The 21,343-nt window shown below is 44.8% G+C and overlaps 1 protein-coding gene across 1 annotated transcript; it reads left to right on the top strand.

Annotated features, from left to right (window-relative positions):
* The first annotated feature begins 2,411 nt into the window (after nucleotides 1–2,411).
* On the top strand, nucleotides 2,412–20,590 carry ELK4 (ETS transcription factor ELK4). The gene is made up of 5 exons (XM_059413253.1): nucleotides 2,412–2,597; nucleotides 7,663–7,878; nucleotides 8,969–9,841; nucleotides 11,075–11,191; nucleotides 12,500–20,590. The coding sequence occupies exons 2-5, from the start codon at nucleotides 7,672–7,674 to the stop codon at nucleotides 12,596–12,598; spliced, it is 1,296 nt and encodes a 431-aa protein (XP_059269236.1). The 5' UTR covers nucleotides 2,412–2,597; nucleotides 7,663–7,671; the 3' UTR covers nucleotides 12,599–20,590.
* Nucleotides 20,591–21,343: the final 753 nt, after the last annotated feature.

Here is a 21,343-nt window from a genome sequence, read left to right as displayed (position 1 = left end):
GGGAAGTTGCTTCTAGAAGAAATGATCATAACTAGGTGTTACTGGGATAGGAAATGTAATCAAGTTAAGGGAACAGGGATGGCAGGACTGGGGTAAATAAAATGACTGAAAAGAACAATTGAGGGCAGGCCTGGGAGAAAGACACATAGGAAACCACTTAAATAAAATCTGCAGATTTTATTCGAGATAACCCTGAGGGGCCAAGGCTACAACTGGAAATCTATTGAGTGGGAAAGTGACCAAACAAGATAACAAAAAAGCAACATAATCACCATGGAGTTTGCAAAAACAACCATCTGTTGTGTGAGGAACTGTGGAGAGAGAGTCTGTATTTATAGCATCTTGAGTGGGAAAACAGGGTACATTAATAAACTTTTTTCTCCCAGTTCACCAATCTGAAATCTGACTTTCCTTCTAGTTTCTCTGCTGTCAACATGGACTGTTTAAAAAAAAAAAAAAAAAAAGTCAATTTAAAAACAGACAGACTTGCTATGACTAATTTAAGAGCACCCAAAGTAGGCTCTTTTCCAAAAATACACTGCAATCGCCAAGACTGTCAACTGCATCCAAAGAAATTGTGATACCACTGCAGACCCCAAGGTTGAATCCCAGGTTTCCTGCTGGTTTGGGCAGAGCATGGTAGTCTGTTGACGAGTTCCACAACCTTTCACTGTTCTTGGTCTAAGGCTTGAAATGAAATCTTTCTACAAACAAAGGTTCCCAAGGGTGTATCTTAAACAGCCTACTTTAATAATTCTTATTTTTCCCTTCCCTCCCCCCCCCTCCACCACCAACCCCCCCCCCCATTCTAAAATGGAAACTGTTGTGAGGAAACATTTTATATCCGAAGCCAAGAGTGCTAGTGTTTTTCAGTTATTGCACGTTTCCTCTTAATGAAAATATGTTTACATCCTCTGGCAGAATTATTTTTAAAAAGGTAACATCTCTTGGCAGTGTTGCTTTTACAGGAATACCTCTGTGTTGTAATTACTCTGTCTTAGGGTGGAGGAGGTTGGAAATAAAATGACGTGCCAATGCTCTTCAAGAAGCTTACCCGGGATAATAGGATCACACTTTACTCAGTGAGTTCAGTTAATTTTACCTTGAATCCAGTTCTGGGGGTGAGGTGGAGGCAAAAGTAATTGACATCACCATTTGGTGGGGTGTCTAGTATGTGCCAGGAAATGCATTAAATACATGACAGTCTTTATCTCATTCGATCTTTTCAGCAATGCTACACATGATCATCCTCATTTTACAGGAGGAACTGAGGTTCAGAGGTTAAGCAACTCCCTGCAGGTCTTCCAGGTAGTAAATGGTCGCGTAAAGGGAGCTCACACACCAGCCTTCTGGTTTCTCCTTTAAAAGAATATGCAATCTATTTCTTCGGGGGTTTGTTTAGCAGTCTAGCATACTGACTGCACCCCTTCTGCTGCTGAATTACTCAAGTAGTATTTAGTACCAAGTGTGACTTGGTTGCTTAAGAATTCTATTTAATGAGAACCTATGTGCTAGGAACTCTGCCGGGTGACTGGAGCGCCCGATCTGCTTTGATCGTCACAGTTCTAGGAGACTGGGCTCTCTCCGTTTCACAGACGATGAAACTTTTTGGGAAGTTAAGAAAGTTATTAAGGTCTCCAAGACAGTGAGGGGTGAAAGCTCGACTGGATTCCAGGGCTGACTTCATCCGTCACACCCCGGGCCAGTGAGCTGCAGCGCTGATTTAACAGTCACTGGGGGTGTTCGTTGTGTCCCGGGAGCCGGTCCTTGGGACAGCAAGCTGCGGCAGCACCAACTCCTCCGTCCACTCGGCCGGGGAAAAGGCAGGACGAGAAGAGAAGAAGAGAGAAGAGAAGAAGAGAAGCTCTCTCGCTTTTGCTTAGCCACAACACAGGTGGTCCCCCGACCGCCGCCCGGCGAGCGGCACCCCCTCTCCCCGCCGCGGGAGACGCGGAGCCCCCACCCGTCCGGGAGTGCCCCACACAGATGCAGCTCCGGGGCGCCGGACTCGGTCGGACGCTTAGTCCGGAGCAGAGCGGCCAGTGCGGGACTCCAGGGGACACTCGCACCGCGCCCCAACCCGTCCCCGCGAGCTCCCGAAACCCGGGCGCCAAGACGCCGTCGCTCACGACCCCGCACCGCCGACGGCAGCGGCTCCGCCCTTCCCGCCCCGGAAATGACGCGCAGCGGCAGCAGCGGCGTCTGGGAAGGGCCCCGACGTAGCCGGGGGGTTTGAGAGTGGCGGCGGCCGCGGAGCGACTGGCAGGCCGGGCCCCGGCGAGGAACGCCCCGAGCGCGCGCTCGGCGGGTAGCGGCCCCACGACCCGCGCCGCCGCCGCCACCGCCGCGTGCGGGGGCGGGGAGGGCGGGGCGCGAGGAGCCGCGGCGGGCGCGGCGGCGGCGGCGGGCGATGCGGGCGGCTGCGGGTACCCGGCGGGCTCCGCTCGGCCGCCGCCGCCTTCTTCGGCTCCGCCGCGGGGGTCGCAGCCGCTGCCGCTGCCGCGCCGTCCTCGAGCTCCCGGCGTGAGGAGGCGGCGGGCAGAGAGAAGCATCGCGCTCCAGGCGGAGACCCAGAGGCAGCCCCGCGCCCGGCCTCGGTGAGCGGCCGGCCCCGCGCGCCCCGTCCACCCCGCGCCCCTTGGGGCTCTCGCGACCGCCGCCCCCAGCCGCGGGGAAAGGGGAGCAGGGGCCGGGGCCGGGGGGCAGGGGTGGGCCGGCAGCACAACAGGAAGTGAGCGCGGCGGCGGGCGCGGGGGCGGCGCGCGCTCCCCCGGGACCCGCCCCCGGCCCGCCCTGCCCGGCCCGCAGCCGCGGGGCGCGCAGGTGGACCGCGGAGCGTCCGGGGCCGCGCGTGGTCCCCTCAGGTCCCTGGGGCACAGGGTGGCAGTGGCTCTTCGGCCGGGGAGGGGGTGAGTTCTGACTCTCTGTGGTGACAGGAAGTTGGAAAATGAAAGTACAGTAATTCAGCGCTTCCCGAGGCCGCGTGAGGTTGCGGCTCTTCCCCGGACTTTGATCTGCTCTGGGGCACACGGTCGCCGAAGTTTCCTCCTCTCCGCGAGCTCGCTCTTCATCCGGTGTCAAGTTTCATTTCTTTTTCTACTTCTGTCCCGCGAGCCCCCTCCACCCTTGACTTTCCGCCTAATGTACAGCCGCGGCGAGGCTGGTCGCTTCTTGGTTCCTGGGAGGATCAATTGGAAACATCTTTTGGGGGAGGAATATTAATTAACTGGCCCTGGCAGGAAATAAGGGGTATTGTTCACTGATGGAAGTAGTAAAAAACAAAACAAACACACACACACACTCTCTCTCTCTCTCTCACTCACTCACTTACTTGGCTTTTTCCCAGGCTGTTGTATTTGAAGTTTAGGGCATTCACTCTGGAGTCTCTTCCTCATCACAGCGGTGGGTCAGGTCCTCCCTTCCCCTTTGCGCGCTCCTAGCCACCACCCCACTGCGAGGGAAAACTTGGTGCTTTAATATTTAGGACTGTCAGTGGTGTTTTCATGAAGATGTTGTAGGATTCCGTCCACCCTCCCCGACCGCCCCGTCAGGAACTCCCTTTCTTTGATTTTACTTAAAACTGCAAAAGTGAAATGCATTATATTCTTAGGGAAATACTGTTTTCAAGTTTTAGGGCAATGTAACTATACATTTACTATGTTCGTAATATAGGGTACTGAACAGTGAAGAGATTCCTGATTACTTCTCATAAACGATGGTGATTTTAATTCAGAACTAGTCTTGATACATAATTTGGTTTGGTTTTATTTAAGCAGCACGCTGAATTTGGAGACCTTTAATATTTGGATCTTAGCTGCTGTTTCTGAAAAATAGTTGGGCTCTGGGTCACCACAGCAACTGGGCTGTGTGTATTATAAACATGTTTAGGGTGGAAAAAGTTTCATTTACTAGAGACTTCCTTTCCCTAATAGGTTATTTCAACATGCTTTCTTTCAGTTTACCTCTGGGATTGATCTGTCTTTGAAGTGTTAACAGTTTCAACATTTAACTCTCAGTCATGTTCTTTTATTTGCAACAGTTAAGTATTTCTCTCCCTTGTTACACTTCTGAAAAGCTCTTCTTGAAGTATAACTTTAGAAAACTCAGAGCTTTTCTGTGACAAAGTAAAGGTTTTTATTGATAAGTAGTTAGAATAAAAGTATTTGTATTTTTCGACTCATCATTTCACCTTTTTAATAACTGCCTTCTGGAAGTTTTTTTCCTTAGTTCTCTTTTGTGCCTGAGGAAATAATTGAATTTCACATTGATAGCACACCTTTTTAAAATTTTTATTTATTTATTTATTTGACAGAGAGAGAGAGAGAGAGAGATCACAAGTAGGCAGAGAAGTAGGCTCCCCGCTGAGCAGAGAGCCCGATGCGGGGCTTGATCCCAGGACCCTGAAGATCATGACCTGAGCTGAAGGCAGAGGCTTAACAACTGAGCCACCCATGTGCCCCTGATAGCACATTTTTAGAAACTGAAATGAAGAGTTCAGCTTGACTGTATACCCAGAGGTCCACCCAACTTTTCAATAGAGTATGACCTGATATTAGAATTGAATGAGTAAAATATTCCTTTAAATCGCCCACTGAAGATGTCCATTTCATATCCATGTTAGTTTTTTGCAAAAGAACATTCTTTTCCAGTGCTTCATTCCAAAACCACAATGTCCTTTGATTCTAAACAACCTTCTATCCCAGAGGCACTGTAAAATACTAAAAAAGCATCAGCATTTTTCACTACAGTTAGGTTCTGCCCCAAAGTAGCAGCAGCAGCAGCTCACCAGCATTTGACTCAGTCCCTGCGCTCCCTTAATAACCAGAAGGGAAAGTAGAAGTTGAAAGGTGAAACCTGAGCCCCTGTGGATACACGCATACTTGGGGGACCCTCTTCTTTGCCCAGAATGGCACTCCTGTGCTCATTGTGGAGATGTTGATGCTTATTTCTGTCTTTGCGTGTTTATCTTAACCATTATAAACCCATGGGGCTCAAGCATTATCTACATGGTAGGTATTAAGACTATAGAATTTAGTATGGCAATTCTTCCAAGAACAAATAGAATTACAGGCACCAAATTTGTAATTGTTCTGAGATTTTAGCTCTGTCCTTCATCTTTTCCCCTCCCTCTCTCTATCCCTTCCCTCCCTGTCTCCCCTGTTTCCTCTCCCCATCATGTTCTCTCTCTGCACCACCCCCCACATTCATACCTGACCTCTGTAAGCATTGTTTTTTTTGTTTTGTTTTGTTTTGTTTTGTTTAGTTTTTAAAAGTAAGCTCCATGGGAGCCCAGTATGGGGCTTGAACTCAGGACCCTGAGATCAAGACCTGAGCTGAGATAAGAGTCAGACACCTAACTGATAAGTCACAGGAGCCCAGCTAGGCATTCTTGGTATGAAGATGGTGTCTGGAAATATGGAGACAGTTCTTTGGTTAAGCTAAAATTTACTAGGGAGTACTTTTAACAGGTTTAGACTAAAATAAAATAAAAAAAAAAAACAAGTCATTTAAGTGGGAAGCATGTATAATTTAAAAAGTAACTAGCCATGAGCAGATATCATTAGAAGAAAGGGTCTCTGGTAAATTGAGAGAAATGGCATCCCCCTCCTGCCGCCCCCCAATACTTGATGGATCAGACTATAAAATCACTCTTTTTTATTTAAGTAAGCGCTGTTCTCAGCCTGAGGTTTGAACTCACAATCCTAAGATCAGAAGTCTCATGCTCCACTGCCTGAGCCAGCCTGGTAACCCCTAAAACTACTCTTTTAACTCCTTTTAAGTGAGGCTATGGGAAAGGTTAGCAGGGGAGGGCTACTTAGCATCAAAGTCATACTTCCAATTTGTAGGTCATTATCACTTAGTATCTAATTGTACTGCCCTGTGGATGCAGTTACCCACCTAGGGAGTGGTTCTCCTGAGGAACAGATTGGTGACTGGGAGGAGAGAGACTTGGATTCCTGGGCTCAGCCTCTCCATTAACTATGTGACTGGAGACTTCTGTTTCCTGTTCTTTTTTATTTTCCCATCTCTACTTTTGGATGACAGTATCTGTAACTAGCTTCAAAGTGGCAGTTGAGGATTATTGAAGGACATTTTGAGTGTCTCGGAAAAGTTCTAGAAGCCCAGCTATCTTCTGGTAGTTTCTTATCTCCTGCCTTTTTTGGGAGCAGACATAGTTGACCTTCAAGGATCCCATCCTTTGTGAGTTACACATTGTTAGAATTAGGCTCCTAAGACCTATGGTTTTGTAATATTTATAGTGTTTATTTTTAACATCTTTATTGAGAAATTCATCTACTTAAGTTGTACAGTATGGTGGTTTTAGTATATTCAGAGTTTGTAACCACCACCACAGTCTTAAGTTCAGAATATTTACATCAACCCATAAACAGTCACTCCCCATTCTTCTCTCCATCTAGCCCCTAACAACCACTGATCTGCTTTCTGTGTTGAATACATTTGCCTATTCTGGACATTTCATATAAATGGAAGCCTGACTTAGGGTGTGACCCCAGGATCCTGAGATCATGACCCGAGCTGAAGGCAGGTGCCCCAAATAAATAAATCTTTTTTTTTTTTTTTTAAAGATTTTATTTATTTATTTGGCAGAGAGCGAGAGAGGGAACACAAGCAGGGGGAGTGGTAGAGAGAGCCCAACATGGGACTAGCTCCCTGGACCCTGAGGCCACGTCCTAAGCCGGAAGGCAGATGCCTAATGACTAAGTCACACAGGTGCCCCCAAATAAATAAATCTCAAAAAAAAAAATTCCTTTAGGAATAAAGAATTCTCTGGCCCCAAATATCAGAGGAGCCAAAATTGAGAAACTCTGGCCTAAACAGGGAAATCCTAAAACCTGAGACATTGAATGATTTTTTATTTCATGTCTTGATAAATAAAGGCCACTCATCAAAGAAGGAGGATCTGTAGGGGCACCTGGCTGGCTCAGTCAGTAGAGCACGCGACTCTTGATCTCAGTGTTGTGAGTTCAGGCTCCACATTGGGAATGGAGTCTCCTTTAAAAAACTAAAAAGGTGACAGAATTTGTAAATTAAATCAGGGAGCATTTTCTGAATTTTCACTGCTGCCAATTTAAATGTAAATTAATTTATGAGAACAGAAAGGATTTGGAGGAGAAATGCCAGTGGAGCAAGAGTAGATTATGATTACTCCCTACATCTTCAGGTCACTTGGTTTATTTGCCAGAAGACACACATACTTCTGGCAAATAAACCAAGTTGCTTGATTTAAATGGTGGGCTCAGAGGGTAGGGCCATGAGCTTCTATAAAACTTCAGTAACAGCGGTCCTCTGGTGATCGGCAGTCATCACACTGCTCCTGTGACTTAAGGAACTCACTTTATCTTCCAGCAGGACTTTTCTTAAGCAGTATTCCTTGCTTAAGAGTTCGGGCTCTGGGTGCAGATTGCCTGGGTTTAAATGTCTGCTCCACCATTTACCTCCTTGGCCTCGGACTTAACTCTTTTCTGAATCTGTTTTTTCAAATGTGAAATGAGGCTGCAAGGCTGTCTGTTTTGTAGGATTGGACTGTTGGGGGAAGGAAAGGAAGTAATGCTTCTGGAGCACAGTGCCTGGCGTACGGTGCGTGTCCTGTTAGTGCCGGCTGTTAATTTCTCATGTGTCTTACCTGTGTGCTTCTTTCAGCTCACTGCTATGGACAGTGCGATCACCCTGTGGCAGTTCCTCCTTCAGCTCCTACAGGAGCCTCAGAACAAGCACATGATCAGCTGGACCTCTAACGATGGGGAGTTCAAGCTCTTGCAGGCGGAAGAGGTGGCTCGTCTCTGGGGGATTCGTAAGAACAAGCCTAATATGAATTACGACAAACTCAGCCGAGCTCTCAGATACTATTATGTAAAGGTAATATACATCCGCCTCAGATCAAGAACGGTTCCTCTCTCCTGATGAGGTTATAAGGGACTAACATCCTGGTTTATTTTTGAAACCTTTTTAAACTGAGGTGTAATTGACATAAAACATTATATTAGTTGTAGCAGTCCAGCATAATGATTTGATACTTGTGTACACTGCAAAATGATCACTGTCCTGGCTTTATTGATCCAGTTTATTTCATAACTTCAGCAGTTTGGGATCTGGGGGGGGGAAACATGTCAGTGTTCAGCTCTAGTTCCCACTCTTCACGCATGCGTTGTTCCTAGTTGCAGTTGTCTTTAAAGAAAAAGTGAGTGTAGGGTTGGGAATAAGGAAGAGAAAATTTGAGATTCTTGAGGACAAAATAAAACATTCTCATGTGTATCACAATTTAAAAGTTGTCACATACATGCCGGTTTTGTAGCTTCACTTTTTAATTTAACCCAGAGAAACCAGATTAATACTTTAAATAATAGCTGTTAGTGCACAGATTTGATTTCTTAGTTAAAGTTTATTTTTTGTTTAATTTCTTATTATTTTGGATATGTTTTTGGGCTCTGAGGTGAAACGAATAGCTTAAATGGATAAAGTTAAAATGAGAAACTGAGATCCTAATTTTTTTCACCTTTAAGTGGTTGGTCTTATCCGTTTTCCCCATGGGGGTGTGGGGTAAGGAAGGACCGGAGCTGCAGAAGGAAGTAGAGGGCCCAGCAGACAGAGTGTTCTCCTTGTGCTCACTCAGGATGCGAACGGCTGGCACTTTGGGATTGTTTGAGACCGCAATTCAGGGATCTTTGACTTAATACAGATAATTTGCTTGAGGGTGTCAGGCAACTAAAACCTCTCTTTTACTTACGTAATAGGTCATGTCAGTTGTTCATAAGACATTTAAATACACTCTGCTTCGGCTCCATAGTGCTAGGACCTGGGTTTGGTACAGCTAGATCAGTGTGGGTGATTTTGAAGCTCTTAAGGAAACTGCTTGCCCAATAGAGACCCTTATTAGGTCTGTTTCTTCTGAGCTGTGGGAAGTGCATTGACAAGAAAGTGTAAGCATGCTTATTTCATTTATCTACAGAATATCATTAAAAAAGTGAATGGTCAGAAGTTTGTGTACAAGTTTGTGTCTTACCCAGAGATTTTGAAAATGGACCCCCTGACCGTGGGCAGGACCGAGGGAGACTGTGAGGTCGTGAGCTGCAGCGAGGTGGGCAGCGGCTCCAGGGACGCCGAGAGCGGGAGCAGAGAGAAGCCCCTGCAGCCCGGGGCCCGGGCCTCTAGCCGCAATGACTACATCCACTCCGGCTTGTATTCTTCCTTCACGCTCAACTCTTTGAACTCCTCCAACAAGAAGCTCTTCAGACCTATAAAGATCGAGAGTCCGGCCGAGAAGCTGGCAGAGAAGAAGCCGCCCCAGGAGCCAACACCGTCTGTCATCAGATTTGTAACAACGCCTTCCAAGAAGCTTCCGGTTGAACCTGTTGCTGCCGCCGCGTCGGCTTGCCCGGGCATTTCTCCGTCTTCAGAAGACCCTCTCCGAGCCTTGGAGACTTTGGCTTCCCCCAGACTGCCCGCCCTGGAAGCCCCGGCCACTGCCCCCAGCGGCCCCGGCACCTTTGCCGCATCCCCTGGGCCCTCGACCTCCCCTTCTATGCAGGAGCCCCCGAGGACACCTTCGCCACCACTGAGTCCGCATCCCGACCTTGACACGGACCTTGAGTCAGTGGCATCACAGCCCATGGAGCTTCCAGAGAACTTGTCACTAGAACCTAAAGACCAGGATTCAGCTTTGCTGGAAAGGGACAAAACAAGTAATTCCTCAAGATCCAAGAAACCCAAAGGGTTAGAGCTGGCGCCCATCCTGGTGATCACGGGCAGCGACCCAAGCCCGCTGGGGATACTGAGCCCATCTCTCCCCACAGCTTCTCTGACGCCGGCCCTTTTCTCACAGGTAACAGCCTCTCACTTTCTGGGGCCACTGATGATTGCATTGACTCCCCTTTTAAAACAAATCCAGAACTGATAACCGCCTGTTCTCATGCCGCTGCTTGGGTCTGCACGAGAAAGGCGGACTTGACCCCCATGGGAGTCACCCGGTTCCGCACCTGATCGGAGCTGCTGCAGGCGAGGGTTGGAGGAGCTCTAGAAGGGCTCTGAAAGGACTCATTGTCTCTGCAAACCAAGAAATACTTGTCAGGCTCCTCCTAAAGCAACGACTGTCACTCTCGCTTTTTTGGAGGGGAGTCCTTATAAGACTCAGTGGTATTTTATACAAAAATAATGATAGCGTCAAAAGCTAGAAAACAGTAAATCCTGGGAACCTAAAGAAAACCAGTTGGTGTGATGTTGAGAAACAAAGTTGTATAGTTACATTAGCTATTTCTTAACTTGCTCGTGTCCTGTAACATTTATTTATTTAAGAGAGGGAGAGGGGATGGGGAGGGAGAGGAAGAGAGAGAATCTCTCAAAAATTTTTTTGTTTTGTTTTTTAGAGACAGAGTGAGCATGAGTGGAGCAGGAGGGGCAGACTCTGTGCTGAGCCCAGAGCCCAACGTGGGGCTTGATCCCAGGAGCCTGAGATCATAACCTGAGTCAAAATCAAGAGTCTGACGCTTAACTGACTGAGCCATCCAGGCGCCAGCCGTGTAGCATTTAAATGGATGACTCCCAGGCTCCCCGTTACTAAGGAGAACTGTGTTTGTGACTTTAGTTACCCGTTATTTTTCTGCACGTGACCAGATTGGGCTCTCAATTTGGGAAAGACCCTACAAAACACGTTAGAAAATATTTGCCCTTTATCTTACTTAGGTTGTAAAAATAATTTCTGAGTTTCTCCTCATGAAAAATCTCAGACCTACTTAGCGGAGAAGAGGACAATATTTGGGTTCAGGGTTGAGGCGTCTGGGTGGCTCAGTCATTTAAGGATCTGCCTTTAGCTCAGTTCATGATCCTGGAGTCCTGGGATCAAGCCCTGAACTGGGCTTTGTGCTCAGCCTGGAGTCTGCTTCTCCCTCTCCCTCAGCCCCTCCTCCCGCTCGTGTACATGTGCGCGCACACGCGCTCGCTCTCTCTCAAATAAATCTTTAAAAAAAGATTTGGGTTCAGGGCTCTTGGTGTGTTACTATAAGGTGGAAACACATCCTGGTGAGTCACCTAGTGACTGGGTTTGTTTTGCATTTTGCAGACGCCCATCTTGCTGACGCCCAGCCCCTTGCTCTCCAGCATCCACTTCTGGAGTACTCTCAGCCCCGTCGCTCCCCTGAGTCCAGCCAGACTGCAAGGTGCTAACACACTCTTCCAGGTGAGTCACCTCCAAGCCCGTCTCCTGCTGTTGGGGCCTGGCACAGGCAGAAAGAGGAGAAAGACCGTGTCTTCACTCCTTGTCCTTACAAAAGTTCTGTTTAATAAATACGCTTTCCGAGGGTTAATGCAAGCCAGTGGACAGCTCTGGCAGATACGCATAGCCATGCTTCCTTTGCATTCTTTACTGTTCCATACATTTCAGTTAGACCCAGAATTGTTCAGCACTGTGTAGATTTTTGAACACACCCAATTTCTTTGTCATTTTAAGTGCTAGAAATCCCCCCCTTTTTTCTCTTTTTTTGAAAAAACGGCAAATACAAGCGTGTGTTTGTGTGAGAGAAAATTGGCAGGAGAATCTACTTTTACCTGAGGATTTTTAAAAAAGAGAAAACTTTTGAGAATGGTCTATCAAATACTCCTCTATTTCTCACTCATTTAGAATTGATACTTACAAACATTTTAAATACATGTTTTAAAAAACGGATATTGTAGTATCCCTTAACTGAGATCACAGGGAAGGTCTCAGAGCGTTCAACCATTATTTTTCCCCCAGCATCTAGACTTTACAGCTTGCAGAGTTTATTTTGGTTGACTCATTCACTTATTTAGGGGTGGCTCGCTGGGAAATTTTCTTATACTTTGCAATTTTTTTCATTTGTTCTTTTGGAAATGAAATGGTAAAGAAAAAAAAGAAAATTAAAAAAGCTACTTCTTTTTTTTTTTTAAAGTTTTTGAATTATTGAATAGAAAGTGTTGAGAATGTTTCATATTTTATTTTTCCATTTTTCTTTGTCTCTCACAGATGATGGAGTTCTAGAATGATCTAAGACATTAACCAAAGGCACAGTGCTCTAGCAGTGTTCTCCCTATAGAACTGGTCTTAGAATACATGATGGGGGGCTCTGTTCTAGCATGAGCACCCCATAGCTATTTGCACCAGTTACACATAGAGTTCATAGATGGGCATCTCTTTCTGGATATCCTTTTGACAGTCTATGATTTGGTTTGTAATTGAGTTACACTCTATAGGGCATGGGTGAACTTTCTAAAACCTTCGTGTGAAGTTAAACGTAAACCTGTATACTTTAGGCTATGAGGGAAGTTTGTCCTTATGAAGGACAAACACTTTTTTCTTTAACGTTTTTGCTGTGACATCCTATTCTTCGGTGATAAATGGTTACTACCTTTGTCCCGTGAGCCACTACAGGCGGCTTTCACATTCTGCCTCAGGGACTCTGGCAGGGACAGAAAGTTGAAAGTTGGGGTTGAGTAATAGGATGATAATGTGTTTTACTTTCTTTCCCAGTTTCCTTCTGTACTGAACAGTCATGGACCGTTCACTGTGTCTGGCCTGGATGGACCACCCACCCCTGGCCCGTTTTCCCCAGATTTACAGAAAACATAACCTATGCACTTGTGGAATGAGAGAACCGAGGAGTAAAGAAACAGAGAGACATTCAACATGATTACCTTTGAAGTGAGCAGTTAATAGTTCTACAATGCTAATAATAGACTATTGTGATTTTTGCCATTCCCCATTGAAATGCCTTTTTAAGATTCTCTTTGAATATGACTCAAGTTGGACTGTATAGAAAAATGCCTTAATTGGAGTCCAAGCTCCACCTCCCTCTTCCTTCCTTCCTTCCTTCCTTCCTTTCTAATATTTTGAGCTTTGTGTTCAATTTTTGGTGGGGTTTAGCAGCTAGCTATGGTTCGCAAGAGCAGTTAAGAACAAAGTTACTCCTTTTGCCTTACTGGGACCCTTTGGCCAGGAAAACAGTTATGCTTTGCGTGTATTATTTGGAGAAATGTTAACTGCAGTTGGTCATATCTTCACAACTAAGTGTGTTCTCTGGAAAAACAAAAAGTGAGCTGTGCACAAGCAGTGAAGAAAAAGCAGTCATGCCTGTCCACACACACTGTGGGGGAGATTCTGTCTGGCTTGAAGAGTAACGTATGTAAGCAATCCGCAGAAAAGACCTCTTGCATTGTGGTGGGTTTCTCAGCCGCATGTGTGATCTTGTCTCAACTTGTGAACAGAGCTCGGAGCCTCCTAGTCTGTTGCAACATAGGAAGGTGTTTTAAACCTGGGGTTAAGATGGTGTTTGCAACAACCAGTGAGAGCAGGGGAGCCCACCTCTAGCATGGAAGTGCCGTCGGCTCTCTGGGTGGGGTGATTACTCCCCCGTGGTACACAGCCTGGTTAAGTGATGGCTTTTAGGAGGAAACCGGGTGTTGAAGTCCGGAGGCATCTCTGAGTAAAACGTTCAGCTGGATAACTTGAAACAACATGCGGGGCTGTCCCAGTTAGAAGAGACTTTCTCTTTTCTGTTCGTCTTACCCTATTTTCTACTGCACGTTTACCTTCTTTTAAACTTAAGGTTGTTAGGGGCTGTGCTAGTTTTAAAGATGTGATGAGGAAGACACAAAGCAAGGCGAAGCCTCCAAGTCTACGGTGAGGTGAAGGTGTGCTTATTTCTTTGGCAAAGTGTTTTTTAGTGAGAGAGCAGCAGAATTGGTTTGGAAGCTCATATGCAGGGATTGCATTGTTCATGTTAGTAGGGAGAAACGGAGGCCTTCCTCTCTCTCTTACCACATTGAGAAACTTCGACCGCACGGTAATCAGTGCAGATGCGGACGATGCTCTGGAGCCTCCAGACTGAATCGATACCAACATCGCAGTGGAATTGGTGAAAACCGTGGCTTTTGAAGTCTAGCATTAGGGGTGCCCGGGTGGCTCAGTTGGTTAAACTACTGCCTCCCGCTCAGGTCATGATCCCGGGGTCCTGGGATCTATTCTCGCATCGGGCTCCCTGCTCACAGTGGGGAGTCTGCTTCTCCCTCTGCCTGCTGCTCCCCCTGCTTGTGTGCTCTCTCTCTCTCTGACAAATAAATAAAATCTTCAAAAAAAAAAATAGAGTCTAGGATTAGATTATATGCCACGGCTACCACCACAACACTGCCCATTAACCTCATCTTTTAACTCTAGAAACAGTTCATTGAGTCCCATAAACTAAGTGGAAAGAGGGATTCAGGATTTGAGAGCTCAGAATGACACCGAGACAAACCAGCATCTTCCAGATGTGTAAGACTCACTTTAAATACGTTTCTGTACCATGTAGAGACGCTGTAGTGTGGGACAGCCGAGCTAGGTTAGTGGTAGTGGAGGGACATATTCAGGGAGCTGTCTTTCTGTTTGTAGCATCAGAAACCTGTTAGTGGTTCGCGTGTGGTCGCCACCTGCCATCTGTTCTTACGGGGTCCCAGGGCTCTGGGGAGCAGCCGGTGGGACTTGTCTCCCACACCGAGTCACTTACTTCGCATGCTTGTTTGAAAGTAGACCTCTCGGCAGCACTTTGGAATAGTTTTATTAGGCTAATGACTATTTTGTACTTTAAGTGTAAGTATTGATGGCGTGATTTAACTTGATATTTTCAATTTTGAAAGCACAAAAGTATTTTATCTTTTTGAAGTAAAGGAGAAAAGCCATTGGTTGTTTTCGTAGACAATATCTTTGAAGATTAACTGTCTCAGCACAGGGGTGCCTGGGAATCGAGGGCACCGTTAAAACTCAGTCGCAGCACCTTCCTGGGAACCAGTTTTAGTGAGTCCTCTGTCTGTAAACCTACCCCGGAAGCCTCCAAGAGGTGTGGGCCTCAGGAGACGGATGATCTGCTTTCTGTTTGAGATCAACTGATGTGGAAAGTGTGTGGGGTGTGTGTGTGTGTGTGTGTGTCTGTGTTTCCTTTTCTAAATGAAAGTTTACAACTTGAGCTCAAGTGAATGAGGCAGACCGTTCTGTTTGTAAACTACCTCCTTCCTGGAAAAGTTTCAGCTTCATGTTTTTTTGAATATCCAGGGTCGTTCTTAGCATCAAAATAGGTGACCTACCATTTAAGATCAATATTCACTGGAGAGCCTTCTGTTTGGTATCTGTGGCTGTATCCCAAAAGTAGCCCAAGTTAAGGTAAAGGAGCAGGTTGAATGAGTTTCTGAGACATCTGGGATCATCTGAGCTTTTCATCTACTCTGGCCCATATCTGCTCATTTGTAGGCTGGGAAATGTTTAACAACCAGGCTCTCTGAAGGGAAAGGAAAAAGTCCATAAATTGTAGCATTTGCTGATTTCCATGATGTAAATGACTCCCCCTTTGGCTGATTTTAAGCCACTGCCTTAGTGTTGAGAAGGGATGAACAGAGCCGTGCACGCAGCCGGTGGCCACCTCATTTATTCCGTCCCGGGGTGGATTTTCACATAAATTCTAAAATCTTTTTTTTTTCTTATTCATATGCTGATTTTTAAAAATACAAAATTAAAATCATATGTCTAACTTCAGTAATCTTTTTTTTTTAATGGCTTATCAGTGCTTTTGTGATGTAATATTCCTCATGGCATATTTTATGTGTTCTAACAAAGGTGAAAACTTCCATTGATTTTTAAAAATAGATACACGGGAATAATCCAGAAATTCTCAAGAAGTCAACATAAGCATCTTAGAATTAAAATGTAGGTTTAATTTTTCCACATTTTGATGATTAAATTATGAGTGTAAATTTCTTCTTCAGATGTTGATGGGGAAAGTAAGCCCATGAGCCAGTATCTACACACACATGGGTAAATACGGTGAAAGGGTACTGGATTTTTTTTTTTAACTAAAAGAATTCCTTGACAATGTACATACAGTTTTAGAGATCCAAAAAGGCAGGTCTGTTGAATCTGTTCACCTGGCCCAATTTCTAGTTTTTTCCATACTGTGTGTCACTTGGGCTTGGAGGGGAAAGGAAGCCAGAGGCTGGGGATGCTGTAGCCGGCACAGCAGGCTCTTGGTCCTCTGACCGCAGGCCTGCCCCATTGGGTGAGGTCTGGCCCGGTAACCTTGTTTCATCCCGATCTCAGAATATTTGTTAGGATTACGAAGGTCTAAAGGTAGTTGTGTAGGTTTCTCGGGAAGTTAAGCACCTGGAAGCACCCCCTGGCATTTCAGAAAAGCAGTCTCCAGCCTTTCTGAACACACAGCTTGCTCCGTGAAAGTTTTTGAACACCAGTTTCCTATTGCAAAATCCTGTACGTATGAATTAAGATGTAAACGACTGTGTGAAAGTCACATGTACATCGTAAGACATACACAAAAGTCAGAATTAAGGATGGTATAAAAAGGAAGTCTTGACTGGAAGCTCTAGTCTTTCTTCTTGCCCCCAGGAGATTGTCTTGCACACTTCTGGCAGCCCGCAGTCTCCACAGCACAGACCACTGCCTCGGGGTATCATTTCCAGTCTGATCTTGAAAACAAAAGGTGGATGCTTTTGTTGTGTGATACATGGAGAAATCCTTTACGTGTTTGATTTGATTTTCATGTCAAATCTCTAGAAGTTCAGTTTGGAAATCTTCAGGAAATCTTCAGTTTGTCTTCAGCTTCCTGAAATTTTACATTAATTCTTCTTTCCTGCATAAGCCATTACCAAGCTTCCTGCATAGTATTTTTGTCAGCCTGTTTCTTTTCTCTCCAGATTAGGTAGGACTTTTACTAGTCTGCTTACAAACTTTTGGCCTTATTAATGTTATACTTCACCAACAAATTCTCAATTACTTTAAGTTGCTTTATGCAGAACTATATAACCACCTTCATTTCCTTGCTGCATTTGTAAGTTTTGATTTTTGATTTTTTGAAACATTTCAGCATCTGAAGAAACACTTTCCTTAATAGGCCAGTGCTACTGATCATTTCACTAACTTGTATATATTTTAGTTATCTAGACCCGAAATCTAGACTTGTGTGCAGGTGCCGCTCTTGGGCGTGTAGACCAGTCTGTAGACGAGTGCAGGTGTCTGTGCGGAAACCTGGAGCTCCGAGTGAATTACCAAACCAATGGGAAAGTTAGAAAGATTACTCACCAGTTATCTGAGGGGAGAACAGAACTTGTTATTTCTAAAAGGAGCTGAGAAGTTCATTGTTCACCCCACAGTAGGGAAGTGGAGGTCCACATTAATTATCTTTCTATAGCCAGTACCCTGACCAGAGAATGGGGCCTGTGGAAAACATTTTGTGAATTATCTTCTTGGTTTTGGGTCAACAGATGTTAGTTCCAGTGCGGCAGGCCTTACCTGTAAGAAGGAGCCCCGTTACCCCTCTTAAGTCATCAGAATTCTGCTTACTGCAGTTTGAAGTTTTAATCTTAGAATCTAGAAGTCTTGTGGGTGGTAGAGTATTAAGCAAGAGAAGAAGGCAGTTTGATTTCATTTCTCGTACTTGGTGGAACCTGTTAGCACAAAAGTCATGTTTTGACCTGTAAACAGAGTAGCCTGAAAGGTGAGTTGTTGATGTGGTTTTTACATGTTCCATTTAAAGCTGCCAGTTTCTTCAGGCTTTTCTGGGAAAAAAAAAATTGCAATAGACTGACAGCCTGCCAGAGCATGGCTGTCGCCGGGATGCTGCCATCCGTCACGAACGCGGGAAGCCCAGAGTGGCTGGTGTGACAGGGGAGGTGTTGGCCCTCAGGCTTTCCGCAGAAATCACGACATTCAGGCTGTTGTTAACATCCTTTTACATGAACCCCCTAATAAAACTCAGGAGGGATACAATCAAACATAGTAAGGCTCTTGAACTCTAGTTTTTTTTTTTAGTTATAATACACATCAGAAAGTTTTGTGAGGTTTAAAATTTTATTTTTAAAGACGTAATAGGGAGACGAGAGCATTTCCTTCCAAGTCATTCTGGCTTATCGGCTGAGTACCTGTGTATGTGTGGCTATGCTGATGCACTGAGCGTGTGTGTGCGCGTGCGTGCGTGTAAATAAACCTTCCAGAGGGAACATACTTTTCATCCTCTTGGATGGCTCCTAGGCTATTTTATACTGAAACTTAAAATCGGCCACACTTTGCGGTTGCCACTTTGAAAAAACAAATCCCTTGCACATTTATTTTTAAATCCCTAGAATCGTAGACCTTAAAGACTAACTGCTTGCCACCCTTTTAGAACTAGAAGGCTGCACATGACGTGTGCTGAACAAAGCCATGTTGACCCGCTCTTCTGCACACGTGTCATGGCCCTTTCCTGACATTTCTACATGTCTGCTTTTGTGTAGAATCCTCATTAAGGTGGGTTCTAAGTTTCTCACAGAGCGGTTTTATACCAAGAGTAGTATTTCTAAAGGACAGATTTGACCGTGAATTGATGAAATGCTGGGGAAGTTCTGGCACTGTTTATCCAAACTGTACCGAAGCAGCATTAGCAGAAACCTCAGAGTATCTTGGGCTGAATGTTCTTTTCAGCTTTGCCTTGTTTCCCATCTCATAAGGGCCCATTCTGACTCTTGTCCCTCCAAGGATTATGAGCCACTCTAGGATAGGCATGGGACCTTCTGGACAAGGGTGGGCACTCCCCGTGGCCGAGCCAGAGTTCTAGCCAGTAGAATCATTCAAGTCTGCCTAGAATAGAGTTCAGGGGTGGGAATGCCACATACTGGTATTAAATCACTTGGCACTTTTTGGGGCACCATTATTAGCACTGTTTTGTTACTAATAACTGGAAGCACTTAATGATTATTTTGTTTAATTTTGACCTAAGGATACTGAGGGTCAGAGAAGTAATGTTTATTTCTCATTTATGTTTTCTGGAATTAAGACTCTTTGGAGAAAAGACAAATGGATTACCTAATGGGCTATTCTTTCAGGCTCTATAAGGTATGCTCTTTTGGCTAGGATGTTTTAAAATCATTTGCAAGCTTTTAATATTGTGCTTTGTAGAAATAAATGACTTTTTAAATGATTTACAGTTGATGGAACACACTCAGCTTTGTAAACTGTCCACTTTCCTGTTCCTTCTCTGTTTACTCGTTGTTGCTTATTGTCTGTTAGGGGATGCAGTCCCTTCAAAGACATTTCTTATTTCCTGTTTTTGAGGCCAGTACTACCAAGGCCTATATATGTACATTACATTCAGTGCTTATGTGGGAAGTAGCAATGTCTTATGTACTTCTGTGTTCATGATTAGTGAAATTAACTAATATGCATATATGTAAAGATAGAAATTAATACAATTAAGTGTTTTGATCACTCGCGGCCTATTTTTTGGTCTGGCCATTTGAGTTTCCTAATCACAGTCATATCGGTTTCTGCACTTTTGCCTTCATGTAGTTTCACTGACCTCTGTGGGTAGGGAAGATTAAATATGAAACACTCAGTCCAGTCATTCTGCTACTGGTAGCTTGGTTTGAGGTGAATACAATTTTTGACTAAAATCAGGTTTTTAGAATTACACCCTTTATTGGCCAGATAATCAAGTTGGCTTTAAAAAAAAAAAAAGTGTATAACTTTGCATTTTGAAGAATAAACCTGTAATTTTCTCTGAGCCCTACTGGATCTTTAGGTGTGGCTCTCGCATGAAGGCTGAGTGTTACTACATAGTAAACATTTGATTTTCATCCACCCCGTGTCTGATGCCGAAGATGAGCATATGTCTGCTAGAGACCTCGGAGAGAAGTGTTCTTTTACGTTCGCCTCTTAGTTTGGGATGCGCAGTAGTAAGAACCTGTCAGGGTTTTTCCTCTAGTCGGGATCGGCTTGACTGGGAAGACCGTTCCTTCCTGGTTTATTGTCCCCCTTGTTTGTTGAAATCGATCTCTCCCCGTGTCTGGTATCCAGCACTTCTGTGTACGTGAGAGACCGCTAGGTGATGCAGGCACACACTTACCAGGGGCACGAATGACAGATAACACGCCACTAAGAACTTGTCTTCATAGGGGCACCTGCAGAGTATTAAAATTGCTTTTTTTCTTCTTTTTCCTAACACTGCAATTAAAATGATGGTGACCGCTGCCCTTTATTAAACTCATACGGATGATTGGTGCAGCTGGAGAGCAGCTGCTGTGTCTTCTCGCTCAGCAGTCTGTCCTAGCCTGTTGGGAACCAGAGGGGGTTGTTTTAAGGTTGGCTAGGATTAACTAGCCAGAGTCCGGAATTCCCTTCAGATGTGGCCGAGCACCTTCACACAGAGCGCAGGTGGGTGAGGACAAGGCGGTAGCACTTTGAGGGCTTCCTGATACGCTGCTTTCGAAAGAGAAGAGTGTAGCTGGTTCTCAGCGTGGTCCAGACACAGCAGGGGTTGCGTTGATAGCCTGTCAGGTGACCCTTTTTTCTATCACTTCAAGTTTTATGCAAAAATTTTGTTAAATTCTGTAATGGTGATGTGTGTCTTTGTAGAAGGATATGTTAAAAACAACTATTTTTATGCAGGAACTGACAGAGGAACTTGCTTTGTATAATGGCAAGCTAGCTTTAAGAAAGCACTGTAGCAAATTTACTGAAGTCCAAAACTATATAGATATGTTAATAGATATGTGTGCAACTAGATATGGACAACAATTGTATTTTTTTAAATAAATATTTTTAACAAAATGACTTCTTGAATTGATTACTCCTCTTACCTCCTTTGAGGTGGTCTGTGTGGACTTTGTGTTCATCCTTGCTAAATGGATCAGTGTCAGTTATAAGTTCAGTTTCCTAGCGGTTGTCATTAAAACCTGCCTGTCAACTACTTGATGCGTATCTGCATTAAAATATTAAAAGCCTGAGTTGGAATAAAGGTGGTGGAAAGGGGAGACTGTAAAAGATCTTTCATATAAAAAGGAATTAAGAGAACTGCGTGGGCTAGAAAAATTATTCACCACGTGAAATCTTTTCATTTTACCTGTGAATTTCACTTTTTAATTTTAAAAATGTAGCTTTTAAATTTTTAAAATTTCTACAGTTTTAAAAATGTAGACTCGTTCTAGCCCTTACAAGAAGCATGTCTTGCTTATTTCTGCCCTAGACATTATCTCTTCATGTAGTTTTCAGTATAAGAAACTGGAGACTTGGGTTCATGAAGTAAATGAAATGAGGCCCTTTCAGAAGGGAGTTGATACAGGATCCATGGGGGAGAGCGGGGTTACTAAGTGGCACCCATTACATCACAGAGGTCTGTCTCCCATCCCCGGGTGTGGACCCGATAGAGTTACAGAGGGTTCTTTGGGGGCAGCAGTGACGCATCCCTTCAGGTCGTGGGTAGCCATGTGCAGGCGGCTGGGCGGGAACCACTTCTGACGAGGGCTGGGTCCTCCTAAGCCACTGTGGTCAAAATAGTCACTAAAATGAAAGTCCTGTGAGGTCGAA

This window comes from Mustela nigripes, chromosome 10 (genome assembly GCF_022355385.1).
Source record: "Mustela nigripes isolate SB6536 chromosome 10, MUSNIG.SB6536, whole genome shotgun sequence".
NCBI classification, from domain to species: domain Eukaryota; kingdom Metazoa; phylum Chordata; class Mammalia; order Carnivora; family Mustelidae; genus Mustela; species Mustela nigripes.
The sequence above is the reverse complement of the archived record's forward strand: the minus strand, read 5'-3'. Positions and strand labels throughout refer to the sequence as shown.